The 23,241-nt window shown below is 38.8% G+C and overlaps 1 protein-coding gene across 4 annotated transcripts in view; it reads left to right on the top strand.

The window, feature by feature from the left end:
* Nucleotides 1-23,241, top strand: part of ELAVL2 (ELAV like RNA binding protein 2) — a 106,826-nt gene that overhangs the window by 41,678 nt on the left and 41,907 nt on the right. For 3 of the 4 annotated variants that reach the window (XM_072860586.1, XM_072860585.1, XM_072860587.1), the window contains exon 2: nt 6,820-7,060. In XM_072860586.1, coding sequence (XP_072716687.1) covers nt 6,835-7,060 — 226 coding nt within the window. In that variant the 5' untranslated portion in view covers nt 6,820-6,834. Of the gene's footprint in view, nt 1-4,264; nt 4,349-6,819; nt 7,061-23,241 lie in introns of those variants that run through there. The other variant, XM_072860589.1, reaches the window with a different exon arrangement.

Raw genomic sequence — 23,241 nt, forward strand, 5'->3', positions numbered from 1 at the left:
AGCCTCCATTCTCTCATTTATTGTACAGCTTTTTTGAGCATGCATGGAATTAATGCTGTGCTGTCATGCAGGCTCGTAAGATATTTGAGTATTTGAAGAAAAAAAAGACCCCTTCAAATTAACACTTAGTAAAGATAAAAATCAGTAAAGAGGAAGCATTAAGAATTGCAGCTATTCAAAGTACAAATAACTATTCACTTAAATACTTTTTTGGAGGTATTAAAAATTTTTTACTGAGTTCTGTTTTTAAAGCAAAATTCAGCATCTGGGTTATGTCAGGACTATTGCCTTTCACTGAGTCCTCAAATAATGATGATTTTTTTCTTTAAGGTATTTAGCAACACTCCTCACAGACAACAGGCAGCTTATCCATGCTAAATTACCTTCATTAATGTTGTGAGTCAAAGTAGGTGGTATAAATCCTCTGTAAAACACACTGGGTATTTAAATTTAAAAAAATAACCTTATTACAAGCTGAGACTGAAGTTCTGGTTTAGACTGTCATATGTGGAAGATATAAAGGAGATGGTACTCAGCTGTGGGGTTCTGCTTGTTCTGCTATATGGTATTATGAAAACAATATTTGTAACATCTTCTTATCCAATAGCAACATGTGATAATTGTTGCATGCTTCCATTGCACTGTCTGTACCCAAGAGGAAGAAGGTCAAATACTGAATTCTAAAGCATGTTTCGAAAGTGTCCTGGTGTGTAACTCTTTAGGAGGATCTTCAGGAGCACGTTTAGGATCTTAGGATTTTATCAAGAGCATTGTATCAGCTGTGACCCTTGAGGCTAGAAGCATCCCATGGCGCAGCTTCAGTTGCCTCTGAACAGTGGTAACCTGTTGGAGGAGGCAAATGCGTTTAATATCTGCTGTCTGGCTGTCACCAAAATTGGGAATAAACCTCTTAACACCAATGTAGCATTAAAAAGCAGGCATTCTCTTTATTGCAGCGCTGGATGCGCGGGGGATCCTTCCGCATAACGTGCGTACCAGTTTACACAGATCTAGGTTCATTTATACAGTATATCTTTTCCATATGCATAGGTTTTCACACTACTAGGCAGGACTATGTTAATTAGTAGCTTACGTAATGATGATTTAGGATAATGTATGCTGTTTGTCACGTGGGGTCGCTGGTTGTTGTAGACCCCAAAACCATGCTTTTCAGGTCATGAATCCAGGGTCATTCTTCCTTTTAAGGCTTAATTTTCTCCATTGTTAAGCATCACATGCTAGAAGATCCGGTTTCACCAGGGTATTCTTGGGTTTTCTTTTGTTCCTTCTTGGTTGACCCTTTGAACTTTATTCTTTACATGTTCCTCACTTATTTTCCAACATGGCCACTTAGATTCAGGGTGCTGATTTTTCTGTAATCACCTTAATGTAATAATACCATTCATAAGTATGTAGCTTAACCAAGGTAGGCATCTGTGCAGTGATTTTGGTGTGGTGTCTATAAATACAAGTAAATTCTGTATATAAAACCTATGTGAAATATTTTTTTTCCTCAATGATAGGGATGCACAGGTATGAATTAAAACAAGTAGTAGAAAGGTTTTGGCCAGAAGTGTGATGCACTAAAGGTTTCTCCCTCGCATATGCACCTGAGGTGGTAGCAGTGATAGACCACTGTGACTATTGTTTTGCTGGTCTTCATCTTGCTAGTTCCGCTTTATTTTCTAAAGCTCTTATAAAAATCTACTGTTGATATAATTGGAACTGTTATGGCAACCAGAACTAATCGCGTAAATCATATGGCTTTTTAACTCCTGATGTCTTTAGTCATTAAAAAAAAAAAAGCCTAGTTGCTTCTCTGCTAGGCAAACCTTACACATGACTGACTTGAACTGCAGCTAATTAGAAACGGGGATCCACAAACAGTGTTTAAGAGTGTTTGGATTTAAAATCTTAACCGTGCTTGGTGAATTAAAAGTAAGTTTATTGAAAGGTAGATGGCTCCCATGCACTGTATGTTAAAAAAGGGAATGACTCGCCGTTTGCTGAACTGAACAACTTTGTCTTCAGTTCTACTTCCTTTCAGGACTGTTAAAGAGCAGATTTCCTTTTCCAGCTTCACTTAATTGTTCTCTTAATCTGAATGTATTTTAAGACAAACTTACATTTCTTTAGTAGGCATAAGAGCCCTGTTTCCTAAACTTACTGGTTTCTTAGGTTTTGAATGCAGTAATTGCTAGTGATTTTAATAATGTGAAGTGTGATACTATCTCTGAGGCTAATAGTAAAAAATTGTATTAGCTTTTTTAATGGTACTGGTGATTCTTCAGTAGGTCAGTATTTTAAAACTTCTTTGGAGACTATTCACAGCTTGAATTCTATGTTAATGTGCCATTTTAATCTTAAAGTACAGTGTTTAGGCTGGAAACTGATTTTTAAACTATTTTTTTGGTGTAACTAGCTATATCCCTTATCTTTTTTCAGATCAGTTAGAAGTGTAAGTAAAAGGGTAAGAACTCTAGTTTTTCAAACTAGATGTAAAAGAGCATTCTGTACAGCTTTGAAAGTAATAAAAAATGGTAAAATAATTGGTAGAGCAAAACTTGGTTTTGAGACGTAATGGTGTGGTAGAGAACTGACTTGCACATTGTGAGTACCTTGTGCAACAGTTCCGTGAAGATGGATGTGTTATGCAAACTGGAAGTACTTCAGAGGAGAGGTGCTCTTTGCTTTTTTGAGAACTGCTGTGATGCTCAAAGGCACAGTGAAGAGTACACTGAAGTCCTGTGCACACAAGTAAGCTGTCCTGTTGGAGTTTTCTATCTGCAGCCCACGGCTCACAGGAAGCAAATAATCTATCAGGTCATGCTGCTTTGCTGAGAGCTGTAGAGATACAAATATATCTTATGCATGTCATTACAGTATCTGTAGGACAGAGAATTTTGTAGACTGCTACTCTAATGCAGTCTCCTTAATAAAGCTTGTCTGGACTTGAAGGTCTCAATTGACTTCTTGTAGTTTTTCTTCATGTAATAAGCAGTTCATCAAACATACTTGCCTGTATAGCATGGAGGACTTTGGAAGTGTGGTTGTTAGCATTGGTTTTGGGTTGAGACCAGAGAGAAGAATGGCTTGCAAGGTCGAAGCTGATAGCAAAGCCTCAGTATTTTGCATAAAAAGAGATGATTAAAGGTCTTTGTCAACCTAAGTTAGAAATAAAGACCAGACATGAAGTCAGCTAACCATATGGACTTTGGCAGCAAACTGAAATGAAAACTAATTTACACTGTTTTAAAACAGGAAAAGTTTTTTTGAAGTATGTGTTTATAAACCCTGGATGCAGCAGCCTTCCAAAATCTGAGTCCTTGTTTTTTTTATCACGTTTAGACTTACCCCATCTGCCAACCAGGGGCAAGAAGGATCTCTTGTATTTACACCAGTCTCAAGCTGTGGCAACAGTCAGGAGTCTTCCTACTTGTGCTAATATTGTGGTTAAATTTAACATCTGGATTACTTGTAATCATCTGCAAATGGCCCATTAGCTTTTGTGGTATCCTCCTAGCACTGTTCAATTCAAATCCAATTGGGTTTGCAAATGATTTATTTAAAAACAAGCAACAATGTGCTTGGGGACAAAAATAACCCTTATGAAGAACTCTCTTGCATATTTTGTGCCAGTTATTCCACTTGGGAAATCCTTGACTCTACTGCCACTTCTATGTCCAGTGGCACTCTTAAAGAGCTATTGCAAGGAAACTTACTGAATACCATGTGTGCAAGATTTTAATTTATTTAATTTTTAAAATCTAGGATTTTAAGAACAGCATTCTGGCGAAGTAGTTTATTGTCTTGTGTATTTTTTCATGGGCTGGGAAAGGCATGTAAGGGGAGCTGTTTTTTCAATGGTGCATGGTCATCTTATGTGCTAATGGAAAATCGACTCACTATTTTCTTTGTTTCCTCTTCCTTCAGTCTTGAAGATGTAAAATTTGTTTTGTGGTATAGTCCCTTTTAGGCATGGTGTGGTTTTGGAGGTAGTTTCCAGGGTAGATGCAGGGGTAACTAGACTGCATTATCTTTTAAATCTTCTTAAAAATAAGCATCTTATTTCATGTAAGAAAAATAACTTTCGAACTGAATTTGGAAAGATTAGATTGGAATTGCCTCAAATCCAATTAAGCCACACTGCATGGACGTGCTGGGAATATAAATGCAATTACTGTAAATTTGTACAAACTGATTTGTTGCATTATCTTGCTAATCTAACATACGGTACTTTTTGTGTCCATATTGCAGACGGCAACTCCAAACTAACATGGCAGTCAGACTGTGTGATGTGGCTTCTCTGCTTAGAAGTGGTTCGTGGGCAGCAGAGCCTTGGACTGGGGTCTGTGGGATTTTTCTTAAATTATGTAGGCTACTTTTTTACATGTTAATAGTGCTGAGGCCATACCAAACTCTTTAATCTCCCATTTGGAACGTTAACTCTCTTCTATGTTTCATTATAGGCTGTAGGTTGTGTCCCTATTCTGTGAGAGCCTAGAGTGCACTGGCGTACCATGACAACTTTTTCTATAATATGGTGATCTCCTGTAGAAATTATACTGCAGTGGCTTGCCTTTCTTCTAATGTCAATTAGATTTTAGTACTAATTCAAAATACCTAGTGGATAATTGAAGAGTAGTATTGTACTAAAATGGTTTTGGTATGGTCTGAATACTAAATTGCAGTAACTTTAAAAACCTGTATACTGTGTATTTATGATTACTATTTCGAAAGTATATTTACAAGTCTTATTCTAAGAAATTGTTTGAAAACTGTAAATTTATCTCTTAAACTATTTTTCTGGGTGGAAAATATTTAGTAACTGCTGAAGAAGTGCTTTGTGTTTTATGAACAGTTGTATTCAACCTATCAATGGAATATGCATTATTTGTAGAACATATTAGTATCACTTTATTCAGAGCAGATGGTTCTATAGCTGGGAAATGCTGTAATTTCAGCACAGACAGGCTACTGCAGCTGTTCACTTGAATGCTGGCTTAGGATCTCATTCTTGCCACCTGAACATGAAAATAAATGTGCAATTAAGTTAGGATTGTTTGTTGTCCTTGCTAAATCCTGCTAATTTTGATCAATGAACACTTTAAATCTGAGAAAGAAAAAGAGGAGGGGGGAAAAAAGCAATCCTAGAGAGCCTTAGAGCACAGCATTTGCAGCTACTAGCTCTGCCAGATATACTAGTGTTTTTAAAAGTAATTTATCTTAATTGGGATCATCTACTTTCTCATCTTTTCAGCAGACTTGTTTTATCACAGTGCCAGGAGCAGGTTACCCCTTGGACTTTGCCACAAGGGAGGAAGATGTTGTTCCAGTTGTAGCTCCTCAGGAAAACTAGATCACATTTTTATGTTAAGTGTTCTTAATAGATGCATCTTCCCTTTTTTGCATTGTGCTGAAGTAATCTCTTAGTAAATATGTCTGTATGCAGAACATAGAAATGCGTTCCCAGGAATGTCTGAATTGTAGTTTAAGACACTCAACTTATCCCCTTTCATGTTTTTAGGAAATTCAAGTTTGTACTCCCTGAGTACAGTTGACCTAATCAGCTGTTTGGGTATGCATTGATTGCATATGCTGCTTTGAACAGGACAGTTAGGACAGAACCTCCAGAGGTCCTGACATTACACTGCAATTTTACAGTAGGCTTTTTCGTGTAAGAACTCCTCCTAGAAATTTAAGTACGAGGTTGGATTTCAGTGATTGCTGGATTTTTTTAGTGAAACTTCTTGATGAGTCTTGCTTCTGTGTTGAAATGTTTATTACTGGAGAACTAATTTATAGAATTGTCTGTTGGATGTTGTCCTATATGGTTGGTCTCAAACAGGGTAGGCTGCCCAAGTCTTGGATATTAGTCTGCCATTAAAAATCCACTGTATTTACCAATGGTTACCATTCAGTGACTGACTGAGATGGCAGAGAACCTTTTGTACATGTGGTAGCTTGTGGGCAAGTACTGACTGACACTTCTCCAAATGATTGCAGCTGTATCTGCCAATCATACAGTCAGTTGCTTTGAGGTGAAACACAGTAGTTCCTGGAGTGGTGATCACTCCCTTATTTTGATGTCTAAAAGCAAATCAAGTTAAAGTATCAAATTTAACTGTTTTCAGGGTGCAGGAGAGGGAAGAAGCGAAAACCAGGAATTGTCAGTTTAATAAAATAAAAGCATTTAGAAACATACTTCTAACCTGTGGTGACAGAAGGTTGACCTAGAAGTTATAAAGGAAGAGTTTGTTTTCCATCCCAGCACATTCATATAGCTCGTTAAGCATCTCTAAATTACTAATCTTGCTTTTTGCTATTGCTTATGAGAAATAGGCTCAGGATACAGTTAACACCCACATCTTTTTGAAAACAACCAAATACTATCACTTTAAAAGCTATATTTCATATCATTTCAGTTATTATTTCTAAGTTAATAGACCTGATTACGCTTGCAACAGGCCAACGCTGCTTGGTAACTTCTATACTAAAAAGGCTGTGATGCCCCTAAATGAAGGGAATGGGGGAGGATGGAAGCTAAGTTTTGAGTGTTGATTTCATTGAGAGAGCTCCTAGAAGATTTTAGTGACAACTTTATTTGCCCGTAACTTTTTAAAGTATTGCCTTGACTAACAGTTAAAATCCTTCTGTATTGATGGGGGTTTTTTGCATATAGAGGCAGTATATGGCCCTCGCAGTACCACTTCTGCATAGTGACAGGTCTTTAGATTCTTGTCTGGACTCTAGTAGATAATATGAAATTTGAATTTTGAAATACGGATTTTGATGGTTCTTGTTTTCTGTGTTTTTCAGCAGGTAATTGCTGCCATGGAAACACAACTGTCTAATGGACCAACTTGCAATAACACAGCCCATGGTTCAACCACCATAAACAATTGCTCATCACCAGTTGATTCTGGGAACACAGAAGACAGCAAGACCAATTTAATAGTCAACTACCTTCCACAGAACATGACACAGGAGGAGCTGAAGAGTCTGTTTGGCAGCATTGGTGAGATAGAATCCTGCAAGCTTGTCAGAGACAAAATAACAGGTATGTTGGTTTTGGGATTTCCTGCATCTTTTCATTTTCCAAGCAGTGAGCTGTCAGATGGTGTTTTGCAATTCTCTTAAATCATGGAATAAAGGCAGAAGAAACCAATGCTGATGTTGCTAGTCAGAAGGAACTTAGGTTCATCATTATGTAGATTTTACACCCAAAAATTGTCTATATCTGCATTTCATCCAGGGTTGTATGAGTGCTATAAATGCTAACAGAGCATTTAAGTCTTCCGAGCTTTAGAGTCTCTGGAAAGAAGGTTCAGATGTGGAAAAGCAGATATTTGTACAAGGTTTACTTGAGGTTTTATTCAACTCCATTGGAATCATGACTTCATTAGCCCTAGTTGATGCAAAACCTCCTTTTTGAGGGATGCAGGTAATTAAGCTTGTACCTTGGGAAAAGGGTGGACTTAATTTATTCCACTTTGTAGGCAGAGCCACTTTTGCATTGCAGCACTTGAGCAATTTCTTTAGGGTGCACACTTGAATGAATATGTGCTTCTGAGAGTGCAAGTATGAACTGCAGCGTGATGTATTCTGTTAGTACTTTATTTTAGCAACAGCTGATGCACAGGTTACATGTATTTAGACCAGTTGTTTAACTTTGAAAGAACTACCAGATGGATGCCTGCACTTTAAAACAAGAATGAAAGGATGGTTGGCAAAGTTCAGTTTGTCTCATCTCCATTTTTCAACTCTAAGCTCTCTCAAATTAAAAAAGATTTCAGTACCACTTATGTCGACATTTCAGTACCACTTATGTCGACATTTCAGTACCACTTATGTCGACATTTCAGTACCACTTATGTCGACATTTCATTAGTTTTGTTCAGAAATGTTGACTTTGGTACTTTATTTCCTGACTTTTTTTGCAGAGTCCTCAAATACCCAGCTTTCAGGAACACATCTTTAACTTATGTTCTTGGTTGCAACTCTTGAATGTGCTGGTTAGCTTCTGTGTGTTTAAAATGACACCTCTTCAAGGCTGCATGTTCGCTGTGCTTTGGTTTAAGGGATGGAAGCCAATACTTTCCTATTACTGAAAGGTAGTGGCAGAACATGGACATTTTTCTCACACTAAATAAAGGCTCTTTTGTGACTCAGTGTTCCCCGAGCAGCAGCAGTGGGAAGACAAAAGCTTTAGTTGATGCAGATTGCGTGTGGCTTCAGTCCCTACTACACATGTTTGTGTTGATGGTTTGGGTATGCTGGAGAGATGTGTTCTCCAATTGTGTACATGAATAGTGGAGGACAAGGCCTAAAAACCTTCAGGCAGCTCTGGCACTAACCCCAGGACTTGTCTTTGGCATGCAGCACATGGTTTCTTCTCTTGTCCTAATGACATGGGCTCCTTTAGCAAAAAAGTTAGGCCACCTTTTCCCACATTAATGTAGACACTACTGTGTCATCGGTACAAGGATGATGCTTAAACAAGAATCTGGCAGCAAAAAGATACTAAGGGGAGTATTTCCCAAGTGTTTAGTTCATCTACATCTGTACCTGCTGAGGGTGAGCAGAGTGAGCTAAGTTAAGGATCTCTTCTAAATTTGGCCATTTAGTCTGCTGTACAGTGACACTGACTTTAGCCAGAGGCTGTACCTTTTTTGAATAATACAAAGTAGTTTAATTGCCAGTGCTCATACCTGTGTTCTGCTAATACACAATTCGTGAAAATACTGATATGACACTGAATAATCATCTCTTTTGAGGATGCTTTTTTCTGTCATTCTCTGCATGCTGGAGACAGCATTTGTGATCATGTCTGGTAAGTTGTGTGTGGTGGGTTTTTTTTTGTTTGTGCATGGTGTGAGAATAACCTGTTAGATATAAAGGGGGATGGTTTTTGGCAGTGGTCATTCTTGATTATAGGTCTTGGCTACTGTCCTCTAAACAGTTTTGTTGTCAAACTACACTTCTGTGTCCCCAGTCACAAGGTGGATTCTCAAGCCCTCCTTGGACTTCCTGCAGTTCAGTTCTATACATCCTCAGTCAATTTTATGCTTGACTTCACAGTAGAAACTAAAGAGAAAGAGAAATGTCCATACTCAGGCATAGAGAGGTGTGCTGTACTTCTGAGATTGCAAGAATGGGATTTTTTAAAGTCTTAATCTTTTCTACTGACTATTCTACACAGTTTGTTAATTTGAAAGCAAATTCCCCCAAAACAAGGGAATCCTGCCTGAGGAGTATGACGACTTCTTTTAAAAGAAGATGGCTGCCAGAATGTATACCTCTGTCTTGGTGAATTCACTAGGCCATGCTTCATGGCTGTTCCTCATTTCAAATAGTGACTGCTGACAACTTACCCTCTCTGAGGTAGGGACCCTTTTGTGGCACAAAATGAGTCAAGCTAAGAGGCTTCTTAAAGCCCAGCACTGATCCTTTGGCTTCCTTCTTATTGAATAGTCTCTGGCTGACACCTGTGCCTTTGAATGAAGATTGCTTTGGCTCCCCTTAGGTTCTGAATGACCAGCACTTCTTCCCATAGCACGTGGCTTGCTCTTAAGACATTAGGTAGAGGAATGGTTAAGTCTGTAAAGTACCCTGCTTCAGCATGGTAGCCTTGGCTACTGAAACCAGTGCTTTTAGTCCTTCTGGGCTGACCAAACCTCAAAACAGTATCTGCTCTTCACTGGAGAACACCGGATGTGCCTGGGGATGCCAAAGAAGCTAGACTGCACTGATGCCACACCTTGCTGTCTTCAGCTGAAGGCTGGTTGATGCAGAAAACAAACCTGTCTTCTCTATAGGTAATGACTTCAGTGCTTCAAAACAAAAAGTCCTTTACTTAGCTGTTTCCTGGCCTTTTGTTTGAGGAGTGGACAGATGTACCTGGTACTTGATCAGTTAGTGGGGTTGGCTATTCAAAGCGTTTATCTCTGTCTTGCAGATCCGAGTTCACATATTTAGCATTCCTTATTAAAGTTGCTTAAGGATTACATGCTTCTGCCAATAAAGAGGCTGCTGCAGGCACACAGGAGTGAGCCTCAAGGTCTTAATAATGGATGTGCAAATTGCCACATCCTTAAGTGATGGTTTTGATGTTTTATGTGCTAGAAGCTCACATTGCTGCTACTTAGTGTCAAAAGACTCCTTGCCTGGGAATGGAAAGGAGCAAGACTTAATTGCAGACCTGGTTTGAAGGTGTGATGTCTCCTGTTATAGTATAAAGTGGTGCCTAAGAAGGATCCTGAATTTAAATTACATTCTTAGTAGGTGAGAACTCCAGGGTTGGAACAACTGGAGATATAGTTGGTGTTTCTCCTTTATCAGAGAGCAGCTCCTCAGCTTTGAGGCATACTTTCAGCTTCCAGCAAAAACATTGCATCAATCTTGTTCCAAAAGGTTTTTAGTATAAATGAGATTGAGAAATGTGGTGCCTGACCTTATAACTGCACTGGGAGCAATACTTCTGATTTAAGTAGCCTGCAACAAGATTACCTTGTGTTTGTGGATGCTGGGAAGAGAAAGCTCTAGTTTCAGTCCTGTTCTTACTAATTTTCAGGTTTTCTACAGAGGGTTCATGAAAAACAAATTTTCCTTTTCTTTCTGTAATTCAGAACAGGGATTATTACCAGGTTTCTGTGAAGGAAGAGATGTGGCATGAATTTCAGAATTATATTGGTTTAATTCCTGTGTTAAAATAGTAAATTTTTTCATGTTAAATAAACTGTCATGAGTACTAGATACTTGGTGAATACCTTTGAGAAGTTTAGGGGAGCGTTGAGATGGAAATACTTTCATACAAACTGAACTGCAAATGAGAATTGATAAGCAGCAAAGCTTTCGTCTGCCGTTGTCTAATTTGGGTTGGTCCATATCAGTATTGGATGCATCCTGTGGCTATTTCATGAGGTGAAACTTCATTTATGACATGCTGGAACTGAGAGCTGTTTGCCAAGCAGATGAGACAGCTCCAGTATAGGAATGCTAAGAAATCTGGTAGTATCTGCATGGGTGAATGAAATTAAACATGCAGGTGAACCATTTCTCAGCAGTGAAACATTATTTGATGAACAAAACAAGAAATTCTAACCTTTTTATCCACATTAGCAGGCAGTGTTAGAGTCCCATACCATACCCCACTGATGTGATCCACTAGTATATTTTAAGACATGAAGAAGCCTGCTACACGCTGGGTCACCAATGCCACGTGTTGAAATTCAGAGGGATCAAGGATGGCTACTGCCATCTTGACCCAAATACTTGTCAGAGTATCCTGTGGATTTGAACCAAATGATCTCTCACCCTATTTAATCTTCAGTCTGCGGCCACATCTGCAACATCGGAGTGCATTTAAGACTGCATTATAGCAGTGCCCCAGTTCCTTGAAGCTGTCTGCACACTTCAGGATTGAGATGAGTTGAGCTTGAGGGCCTCCCTGCCTCTGGAAAACCTATTGGAGGGAAGGGAGGCACGCCGGAGTTCACTTTTTAATTTCATGTGAGCAGTCTGAAGCCCTGTTTCTAAAGGGCTGTTCTAGTAGTTTCAGTAATGCTTTTTCCATGGAGTGGAATTTGTTAAAACATCATCTTAACTGTTTCAACCAATAATTATAGTTCCTCGTGGCATTCTGTCAACATAAAGTTTGTGTCCCTTATTGATTTTTATCTAAAGGTTTAGTTGTGAGGCAGATAGTGAAGAAAGGTGAATTGCAGAAGGTTCCTGCTGGTCATCTCCAAGCATGCAGTTCATGGGCACAACTTGCTGCTGGGGCAACATTGGTAGCTGTAGGGAAGTTTACTTGCTCAGCTACTGGAAAAACACTGGAAGTGTTCTCAGCAAGAATTAAAATAGCTGATTGCTGTTCTGTTGTTTTACTGAAGGTAGAGAAATTAAACCTTGATACTAGTGAAGATTTTAAAGGGTGCTGAGTGAGAGTCTCTTCAAGTGAGACTCCCATCAACAAGAGCAGTGTCTGAGAAGTGGGGCATGAGTGTGACTTCACTTGCTAACCAGATAATCTGTACGGACTGATTTGTTGTGCTCAGATACTTTAGAGTCTATGCTAACTCTTACATGCCTTTGACTACTGTATATACAAGGTACAAAACTACCACATGAACTAGTTACAGTTGCACAATAGGTGGGAAACCATGGTCTCAACAAAGCATCGTAACTGAATTCTTGTCAGCTGCTCTAGATAGCTGTTTAATTTAGTTTAAGTGCTTTTACATATTTAAAAACAGATAACATGTTACTTAATCTAATGTTAAACATGTGTAATTATAAAAATTAAGCTAAAAATACTTTAAATATAAGGGAAGAGGATAAAATGGGATGAAGTCTAATTATCAAACTGCCCCTGTTGAAGCACTTAAGAGCACAAGCTTTCTGCTCGTGCAAGGCAGATGGATTTAGCAGCTGTTGACAAAATGCGAGGGACAGTAGTAGCTACTTAAAAATGAACACTTACCTTAGTATGGCAAACTGCATTTTCTAGACCTGCTTTTCTGAAACTTGAATATAGGTAAAAATGGCAATGAATGTGGTGTCCTTACAAAAAAGAAGACTGCACTTCTTTTTAACACCCACTGTCTTTAGTGCAGTTCAGTTGTACATGTGGAAGATAAGTGGTTAGTTTTCACATTGTGGAATGAATAATCTCTATGATTTCAGGCCTTTGCTTCTTTGTCATTCACCCAGGAGTACTTGCAGAGTTTACATGCAGAGTAAACTGAAACTTTGTGGAATTCAGAGAGCGGCTGAAATCAGATGGCATAAATTTGGGAGAATTTCTTAGTTTTCTTGGCTTCAAAGGTCCTGTACTGTTCTCCTATTATAATAATCATATGCTCATAAAATTGACAACTTATATTCTCTAAAAGAGAACCTGTTTGTTGATAGGTCAGTTTTTCTTGCCTTTTTGACAGAGTGTGTTTGAACTAGTAATAATGCATATATGTAGACTTTGTGGTTTAGCATGCCTGCTTGTACTACCTAGAAAACAAGGCAGGATGTGTTTAGAGATGTGGCCTGGAACAGTATTTCACAGTCATAGACTTGCGTAGCTGTGAAGCCGTGGTAACAGACTGTACCATTTAGCACAAGCAGCCAGGTGCTGCCCACCTGAAGGTTTCTTTTTGTATCACTTCCTGCTGTCAAACTTCCTGCCTTCTAAACCTGAAGACTAAGAGAAGGTCTATTTCAGGACATTCTTGCTGATCCCTGTTATATGGGCCTGTTTTTCAAACTTGATCCAACTGCTTTACTGTGAAGGTTACATGTTGGTTGAAAGCCTGATCCTTTTGCACACCCTCTTCCAAAAGCTGTGTTCCCATTTGGCCTGTGGCTGGTAACTATCTGGCACATTGCAGTGGGGTTTCTTTATGGCCAGCATTACAGGATCTCAGAGTAAAATTCTTCAGGTGTTATGTCACCCTTAAAAATTTCATAGACTTTTACAGTCTAAGAATAGTACAGTGTGATGGACAGGCATGTAGAAGAAGGCTCACATCTTTCTTCTTCTGTCCTGTCAACTTTAGTCTTACAGAAACAGCTATATTTGTTTTGTTTAATTGTGCATATTTCTTCTTGCCCTCTGCAGATACTAGTTTCTCAGATACTTGGAAGTATTGCCCCATTACTGTTTTGCACATAGTACAGATGCAAAATGCGGTACACAACTCAGCAGGTGTCTAGAACTACAGTTCTGAAAAAATAGCATGGAAGTTGAACACTTACAGAAAATTGTTGATGCAACTGTAGTCTATGTTTGCAATTAAAGTTTGTACAGAAATAGTTTTTAATTGTTAATACTGAAATTTCTCATGCATGTTCTCTGTTTTCATTGAAGACCCATGGTAATAAATGCAAAGGATTCTGGGTTGGTCACAGAAGAAAACAGAAAACGTGTATGGAGTTGGACATGATGTTGTGAGAGCTGAGCTTATGTTGTTAACAGCAGTAATAGTTCTAGTAACATTGGCCATAATTCAGTGTGTGCAGTGTATATGCATACAGTCAGTGCAATGTTAGAAGGGATTCAATGCTGTCAGATCCTTGGTTATAGAGTACTCTCCTCTGGTGCAGAGTCTGAGCAAACACCTGGTAACAATGCTGAGTTGTAGTCTGCCCAAACAACTGAGGCTGTGAGATGGAGAAGGATTTTTCTTTCTGTGGGGTAGGTGCTCTGTCTCTGCAGAGCATGCGTGAAATACTGTCTCTTAGTGATAGCTTTTATGCTTGCTGTGATTTCTACAGCAATCTTCCGGTAGTCAAGGGAAGGATACTGTGTCCCCTCAGTGGAAGCAGGAGAAAGTCTGTTGTCTGACTGGCTGCTTGAATCTAGAACATGTGAAACTCTAACTTGTGTAGTTTTCTCTACTTCTATCATAGCAATGCAAAAACTCCTAGCCCATGTTAATGTCTGGCAAGAGCAGAGCTGTTGGAAACTTTATCCCTTGTCAGTGCTACTGCAAAGCTACTGATGTTTTCTGTATGTGAACTTTAAGTTTCAGAGTGATCTCATTGTTCAGTTGAGCCTAGGCTGGCAGTTTCTTTCAAGTCTCTTGTCACTGTTGCTTTGAACAGTGTTAGCTTACTCTTCAACCCTAAATCTTTCATTTGCCGTAATGTAAGACTAATTCTAGGGCATCTAAACTAACATTACAGGAATATGGGAAGAAAGTATGATCATATACTTATGCCTTAATCTGCAACTGTAGACTTGTTGCCACCTTGACGTACTGTATGTGGAGATGAGGTAGGAGACAAACTGGGGAAGCTGTTTTCCTTTTTTCTTCATGTCCCAGAGAAAGCAAGAGAAGACAAATAGTATGGCATATCTGTCGAGTTGCTTAATCTGCAAAGTGACTATTTACCTACAGTGTAGAAAGTTTTAAACATTCCCATGACAAAAAATGAAGATTTTGAGGATGGTAGGGCAGTGTAGCTGGAATTCCAGGTATTTGCTTATATAGCACAAATGCCTGATACAGGGAGGACCGCATGAATGAACAGACAACTACAACTTTGCCACTTTCCAAAAGAGGTTTGCTATTTTTCTGTAACTCCCCAGCTCTTTTTCCTTCTCAGCCTTTAGTCCCGATGTGCATTATGTCTGCAGTCCTATATCACTCTAATCTGTCAGATGTTTCTGCAAGGTTTTGAGTGCACTTGTGGTGGGAGAGTAGAGTAGTTTGGCAGCTAAAGGAGGAGCTAGCTGAAGCTAGATGCTCTTTTGTGGTGTGCTGAGTCTGAGAGGCAGGGGTTCTTGCTAGCTGCTGCTTAGTGGTGTGCTGAGATAAGGAATGAGTTCTGGCAGCCTGACAATTTCTGATTTGGGCAGGGATATGGACAAAAGGTATTGCCTGGCAAACTGTATCCTGGCAGCAGGATGACTTGTGCAGGCCTTGAATAAATGTGAAATCAAGAATAAGAACCCAATGGGATTGGAGGCAAATTTATATATGGTGACTGATCTCTTCTCTGCTTAAGACCTTGAGACATAGATTTTCTGGGGGTGGGTGTGAAGAGGAGGGTTGTTCTTAACAGCTTTTTAATTTTCAAGATAGACTGTATTTTGAACTCTGCAGTTGTTAAAATGCAGTCTTTGATATGGCCTAGGGACTCAGTGTGTTGTAGCACAAAAGTAATAAAGTAATTTTGAACTTTGTGTGCTTGTTGGAAGAAAGTGCAACAGCAGAGCGTCGGCCTACTTAGCTGGTGGTTGGACTGCTGTCCTATTGTCTGGACTTCAGGAATAATCCTGAAGGAGTTAGGTTTCCAAACAAGCCTTATGTGTGGATCCAGAGCACTATTAAAGGAGACATGGCTTAAGCCTGTTAATATTGTATCCTGTAGTTACTCTTCTCAGATTCTGCATATTGCTATTTAATGTTATTGAAAAGGACTTGAGGTGCTTGGGGACATGGTATAGTGGTGGTCTTGGTAGCGTTAGGTTTACGGTTGGACTCACTGATCTTAAAGGTCTTTTCCAACCTATACGATTCTGTGATTTCTGTGACTTAGCAGCATTTAGCACGCTTTTTCATATAAACTGCATAATTTATTGCACTTTGTATGTCTCCTGGAAGTGAGTCATGCCAGCAGGTGGAAATGAAGGAACATGAACTTATGTTAATCAAGATAGCACTTAATTGTCTTTGCACTTCCATCCACTTGTTTTTCACTCTTTTGCAGGCACGACACTGTTGACCTTTCAGAAGTTTATAGGCTTTGTTTTTACAAATACAGAGGTAGCAAAAAAATGTTTGACTGAACCTGCATAGTCTGTTCCAGGGATTCAGTTAAGTTGACTAGTTAGTCAGTTCTTACTACTGACATTGTGGAAACAAGCTATTTTTAAAATGGTTAAACTGTTTATTCATCCATATATTAACCTGAATTAATGGGCTGATCTCAATATACAGCAAAAACAAGAACTTAATGTTTTAAAACTGGAACTCTTTTTATAAGGCTAAATATGATTAAGGACCTCTCTGAATGTAGTGAATCAGAACTTCTTCATAAAATCACTCTGCTTTTCAGCAAGCACTGTGCTTTTTGATGGGGGTTAATGCAATATACATTCTCTTGCAGTCTTATGCAGACAAATTAAAATTCACTCTCGTCAGTGATTGCAGTAACTTACAAGAAGTCCGTGGAAGTGTTGGGTCTTGCAAATTGGCACTGGTCCTCTAGTGGTGTGGGATATTTTGCATGCTTTTAGCAGAGCCTAGTGCTCTTTGCTTCCACCTTGGAAGTCCCCAGGCTGCAGGTTTGGCATGTCTTATCACTGCTTACTCTTTCATAGGTACTTGTAGGTATATATTGCTGTTATGTCCTAGTGATTCTAGGCCAGCTGTTTGAATATGTTAATTCTAGTGGAAACTAGTATGTGTTAAGAGACCTCAAGTAATCTGAAGGTTTTTAATAGGCATCACTGCCTTTCAGGGTAACTGTGCTGTGAGATTAGTGCAACGTATTTATAATAATACGGTGTGTTTCAGTGAAGTCTACCTCAGTTTGGGTAGCAGTGTTACTGACCTGCACACCCTGAAGCCCTTTCACTCCAAAGATGTCACATGGATTATAAGGACTTGGATATTCTTACAGAAAGTGGATACTTCCTCAGCCACCACAAGCAGAGTGGTAAATAGTAAGACTTCAAGCTGCAGACGGTCCTAACTGCTTCATGGCTGGTCCATTATGTATTGAAGCAGCTAGTATATTGCATTATAGAAGCAAGATCTTAAATATGAGCAAGGAACTTTCTTTAGCTTCATGTATTTATACTTATCTTGCTATATGAAAGCACTTTATGTCTACATTTTGTTTTCTTTCATCGTGGTACACTTCAACTGGCAGTTCTTACAATACAAATTTGCCAGGCTGACATCATGTTTCTTTGTGCACAACTGCAGAAAAGGATTTATTATACTATTTTCTATGGGTTTTTTGTCTTACTGGAGTACGCGAAGTGTGAGTAGAAGTAGGTAGAAAGTTGTAGAAGGCAACAGAAGAAAAATGGGCAACCCTCTAGTTTTAGTGACATAATACTTTAATCCATATGTAAAAGGAAAATAACTGACACAAGTACAGCTCAGATCCTGCATTTCATTCTATGATTCCTTGAACAGTTTTTGTAAATCTGTCAACTCCCAGAGTTACCAAAGGTACAGCCATGTTATCTTCCACACTATTGACCAGTAGTTTGTTACTTTGTTTTTACCTTTTATTTGAGACATTTGGTAGAACTGACTAAAACAGGAGACCTGTAATCTGAATTCTTTCCTGTCTTCTGAGTTTCTCGAGCTATTGAAGATAAAAGTTGCTTTTTTTTCTTCTGGTCTTTCTGGTACCTATGGCTTCATGCAGGTTAAGCCACAGCCCTTTTTGAAATGCATCTGAAGCCTAATGTTGCTGCACAATGGTTATGAAGTATTGCATCTATAGCAAGATGCATGGATTATTCCGCGCGGCCCCCCCCCCCCCCCCCCCCAGCCCCCCAATAAAGAAAGCTTCCTTCTGGAAGAATTTTGCTGTGTTCCTATAAGAATTACTTTGTGGAGACATATTTTAGTTTCAGATAATGAAAATGTCAGCTTTTCTCAGCATATCCTTTTCCTGTGTGTATTTATTTACCAACTACAATGAGAAATGGCATGTTTCCTACTTCTCGGTATTGCAGATTAGTAGTTGTTCTTGTTTGTTAATCACAGCTATTAAAACTGAAAGAAGGATATTCCCCTTTGACATATTTGCAAGGACGTATTTTTTTGAGTTGACAGCTAACACTTAGTCTAGGGAAATAATTTATCTTTTGACAACAGTTTGTCATTTCATTATTGTTTTTCAGTCATCAGTAATGACCAGAAAAAACCCCACATGATTGAAAGCAACACTGCAAGTTAACTTTTGCAAAATGTGCCCTGGGGGGGGGGGAATAGTTTTCAAACTTAATCACGGCACATTTCAGGATGTCTTTGAAAACTCTGAGATTAAGTAGCAGATAGTCTAAAAGAAAAACAAAACCCCAACAATAGTATGTGTTAATGTGAAGTTTGGGAAAAGAAATTATGTTCAAGTGTCGTGATAGTGTTTTACTTGAATGCACAAATTACTGCGTGCTTCCAAACATCACAACAGTAGAAAAGATGCTTTATCCACCTTATTTAAGGTGACTAGGTGGTACAGTAGGGCGGAATATTTAACACTGCTGGCTGTATTCCTGACAAGGACCAAATCGACTGCAAAAGGTAAAACTTCTCAGCTGCATAGACCCTGTAGTGGACTCTTTAGACCACTGGTAGTGGTAAAAATTAAAGAGTAAAGCCAGCTTTCAAAAATAACTAATTTAGCAAATTCCGTGGTGTATACTTTCACCTTAGCATAGTAAGGAGCTTCTACTTGTAATACGATGAGCTAGTTTGTAAGAAAGCATGCTCCCTAGGTCAGTCATTGTTGTTTCAAGCAGTTCGTGGTTGTCACTAGTTATGTTTGAACACGAGAGGCCATAACAGGCAAGACTATCAATGTTCAATCTCCTGTAGTGTCCATAAGCAAATGCCCTGTTACTTTTGCTTGTGCAAAACCTTCCCACCCAGTCCCTGCTTCTCTGTTTTTTGGAGTCAAGATTTCATATTTAGACATGGTGCATCTGTTAATAACCCTCAGTTAATGTCTGTTCTGGCTTACTGAACATCTTTGATCAGGTTCGTGTAAATTTTGGCATCCACAGTACGCACTACCCTTGACTTTCTCTGCCTGCTGTGTGGAAGAACCAGAGCTGCACCCTCATTTTTGTATCTAACATCAACAAGCTTGTGTTGATGAAGCAGCAGATGATGATGTTCCTCACATGTGAAGAACCATGCAAGATGTAAGGCAAGAGGATGGTACTAAGTTAATAAAAGGGTAGAGCTGAACCTGGCTGAGATGAAACTTTAGTTTCTTTCCTGAAAAACTGTAATTTTTAGGATAACTTACAGCTCTGTAAATAGCTTTTTAATTACAGACATAGTCTTCTTACTGTATGGCAGGATAAACTGTCAAGTACTTTGATCAATGTTTGATCTTCTTCATTCAGTCTTCAACTTCCATTTTTCCAGATTCGGAGCAATAGCTGAGAAACTGGGTTTGGGAGAAAGAGGCATCAAAGTATCAAATATTGAAATCTAGTAGCGATCATGGTTTATAGGTGTTTTCTTTGCAAGCTGCCTAGCTTGTTGGCTCAGTGGTGTATGAGTTATGAATGTTCAGTAAATAAAATCCATCTACTGGAACTATGAGCAAACTGCAGTTAAATTGGGGGTTGTTCAGTGGCTCATGCAGGTTCCCTCATTTTGCTGAAGCTGCTTTTAAAATGCAGCTCAAGCCTTAATGCAAACTTCAAATCGTTGTGAAACTTGAACAATAATTTGTTAAAAGTAAATGGGAAGAAGGCAACACTGATGGTATTCTGTGCTTATTCTTTCAGCACTTCTTGTTAGAGAGACTGTAGCTATGTAGGTAGTTCCAGGTAGAGTTCTGCAGTTAAGTGAATTGCATGTCTGGGTGTGTGCTTCTAGCTTTATTCAGTGTCAGAATAATACTGTGGTAATTTCAGTGGCTTAAATCAGATGCAGTTGACAATGTCAATGAATTTAAATCACATGTTCATGGTGATTTATGAAGATGCAGTAACTTTTTTAAAAAAGTGCTGATACCAGCTGAATGATCCCCTTATCTTGGCACAGGAGTGCTCTGTGGGCTTGTCTCTCAGGAGGATCACACTAGTATATTGTGGAGCATTTTGATGTCTTGAATTGCAAATCCAGACAAACAAAAGGTTTGAGTGTTTCTTACTCCTATATCTGAAACTCTGTCCAACTTCTCATGCTCCTGAAGTTGGATTACAGGCCAGAAGTGCTGTTGATCTTTGCCATGGCCACACTGGCTTGCCTTCAGGACATCACAGGCTGTGACTACTTAGAGTTTTTAGGTTGATCTTAACATGACGCTGTGTCTCTTATGCAGTGCTGCTTCTGCTTTTGTGTGCTGGTCAGGGAACACATCCGCACTCTGAAGTTTTAGGAGACTTGTGAAAAATTATATGGGTTCATGAGATTAATTCAAATGAGAGCCTTTGTATGTAGGCTTGTAATGTTATGTATGTTTCTTTTAACAGCATTCTTCCACCAGTGTGTGCAACTTTAGGAGTGACGAAAGGCAGAATAAAGCCTAATGTCAAGTTGCTGTGAACTTGACTTCATCCTGTTTACAAGGACATAAAGCTAACGTGTTCTTAAAGTACTTTAGTGGATCTTTACCAATTAACTTCATACCCAGAGACAGAAACTTATGGCTTTAAACATAGTTATGCTTAGTTTATTGAAAATAGGGTTTGATGTAGAATGAACACTTGCATGGCTGGTGGCAGAAAATGTATTAATACTTCACTAGAAAATGGACTATTCCCTTTCAGTCAAGGACTCTCCGATCTTCAAGGAGTAAAGCGCTGAAGGCAGCATACATAGCTGAAGTTAAATTATAAAAAGATGAAGTCCCTAGTCTGCTAGAATTCTTACGTTTTTTTTCTGTAGACTTACAGACATTGAGTTTCAGCTCCTAGACGTTATTGCTTAACCTCAGAAGTATGTTCTTCACTGTCACATATTGATGCAAATAGTATGTAATTTTTTTGGAAGATAGGCTTTTTTAGCATTCCTTCTGTGTGATACTGTAGTTCTTGCTTGTTATATTCCTTTAATTATTTTGTAATAAAATCTTTTTTGCAGAACTTGAAATAGCCTGAAATGTCTGAAACGTCACTGTACTGAAATCAATGACTGTATTGTAGAAAAATCTTTTTTTTTTAAATTCCTGCTTATCTTAAAATTTTCTGATTGCCCTCTGTGGAAGGTGAATGTGTGAATATGTATTATTTGCTATTGAGATTTTTAATTTTCCAGTGTATGATTAGTGTGTGCTCTTGTGGTAAATTTTTGTACTAGACCATGAAACTAGTTTTATAGCTTAGTGGTATGTATTAGTTTTCAGATGTATTATTAACCAATTGTAAGTGTTCTTCTGGGGGTTTTTTTGCTTTTTATTTAATATATGTGTATCAGGATGATAATTTGAAATTGAGTGATAGTTTTGGGTTCTTTTTATTCTAAGGATTAGCATTGATAGCACTCAATTAATGGGGCTACTTCTCTTACATTACTTTTAACTATTAAGGAGATCAGTAAGTGGAGGAGGGGAGGTGGAATGTACAAACCTAGCTCTGCTTGCTCCTTAAAATGAACCACTTAGTTTCATAGAACTCATTCAGTCTTACCTTATAAGAAGTTGAGTCCATACTGAAATGTTTTTCAGAGCTCAGTTGACTGTAGTATTTGTTTTGGCTCTAATTTTTTTTTGTGGAAAAAGTGATTACCTGAATTTGTTGATTGTCTATTCTGCTTGGTCTGCAGACCTTACAGAAATGTTTAAGAATTCCAGCCAAGGTGCAGGATTAGCTAGGTACTCTGGTAACTTAACAATTACTTCCAAAAGGTAGCTTGCTCAGCCCTTGTGTTGGGGATTCGATAGCTCTGATGGGAAACAGCAGCCAAGGACTCCCTCGTGTGGTGGGTGTGCCAAGCTTTCAAAGGCATCTTGCTGCATTGTTAAAAGGCGAGTGTTTTGGTTCACGAGGGTAGGGAGAACATGTTGAAATAACGCAAGTAGTTGACCGCGGGAAGAAATGCAGCAGCAGAAACTCTTCTAGTACTGAAGTTGCTGTTTTTTCAGTACCTGTTAGTCATCTGGTAATAATACCATTGTATACTAATGGAGTAGTGCTGAAAAAACCAAAACAGGTGTGTGCTCAGGCAAAGATAAAGTTCTACAGTATTGGCTCTGGATTTTGTCAGCAGTAGCTATTTAGAGAGGAGAATCACGAGGGGACAGATTCAGTAGACAACTGGACATCAGGAGGCTTCAAGAGCAGAAGATAGGTAGGCTTCATATTGGCCAAAATTTCTGGGGTCAAACTTTGTTTCTGCCCAAAAAAACCATTCAGAGAAGACTTAGTAATTTACCAAGAGGCTTTGATCAGTCATGAAATAAAACTACCATACTAATCAGCTGCTCTCTAATCATGATGTTATGCAGAAAACAATGTGCATTCTTTTTTAGGGGTGATAAAATGTTGCAAGACTACTGAAAATGCATCACTTGAGTTCACTGTGCATTTGTAACCTCGCAGGGACTTTTTCTGTGTGATACAACTCTCACAGTATTTCAGAAGTAGCTTTTGAAAGGGCTTACTTAACATGTGTTAAGTTAAAGCTCATACTTGTCTACATACTTGTCTACCTTTCAAGCCTTTCTTTTAGGGTGTAACAGATTGTAAGTGACACTTGAGCTCTTTCAGGCAAACTCTTGTCAACAGGACTGCATAGTTCAGATGACTGAATTCTCTCTTGCTATGCATCTAGCCCAGTAGCATTGAGTAAAGAGCTGTTGAAGATGCTGCCTTTGGCACTTGTGTCTGAAATAGTATTTCTTCTTGGTTCTGAGGTGCCTACAGGCTTTAGGGAATGTTCCTCCTGAAACTGAGTGGTAGCTTGTAAGTTGAAAAGATAACAGAAGCATTTTACAGCCATTCTGCACTCCAAGTTCTGTTATAAAATAGGCTGTCATCCTTTGGCCACTGCAGAAGGGAGCAGCTATACAGAGACATTCCTGCATGTCTGTCTA

This window comes from Ciconia boyciana, chromosome 4 (assembly GCF_034638445.1).
Source record: "Ciconia boyciana chromosome 4, ASM3463844v1, whole genome shotgun sequence".
NCBI lineage: Eukaryota > Metazoa > Chordata > Aves > Ciconiiformes > Ciconiidae > Ciconia > Ciconia boyciana.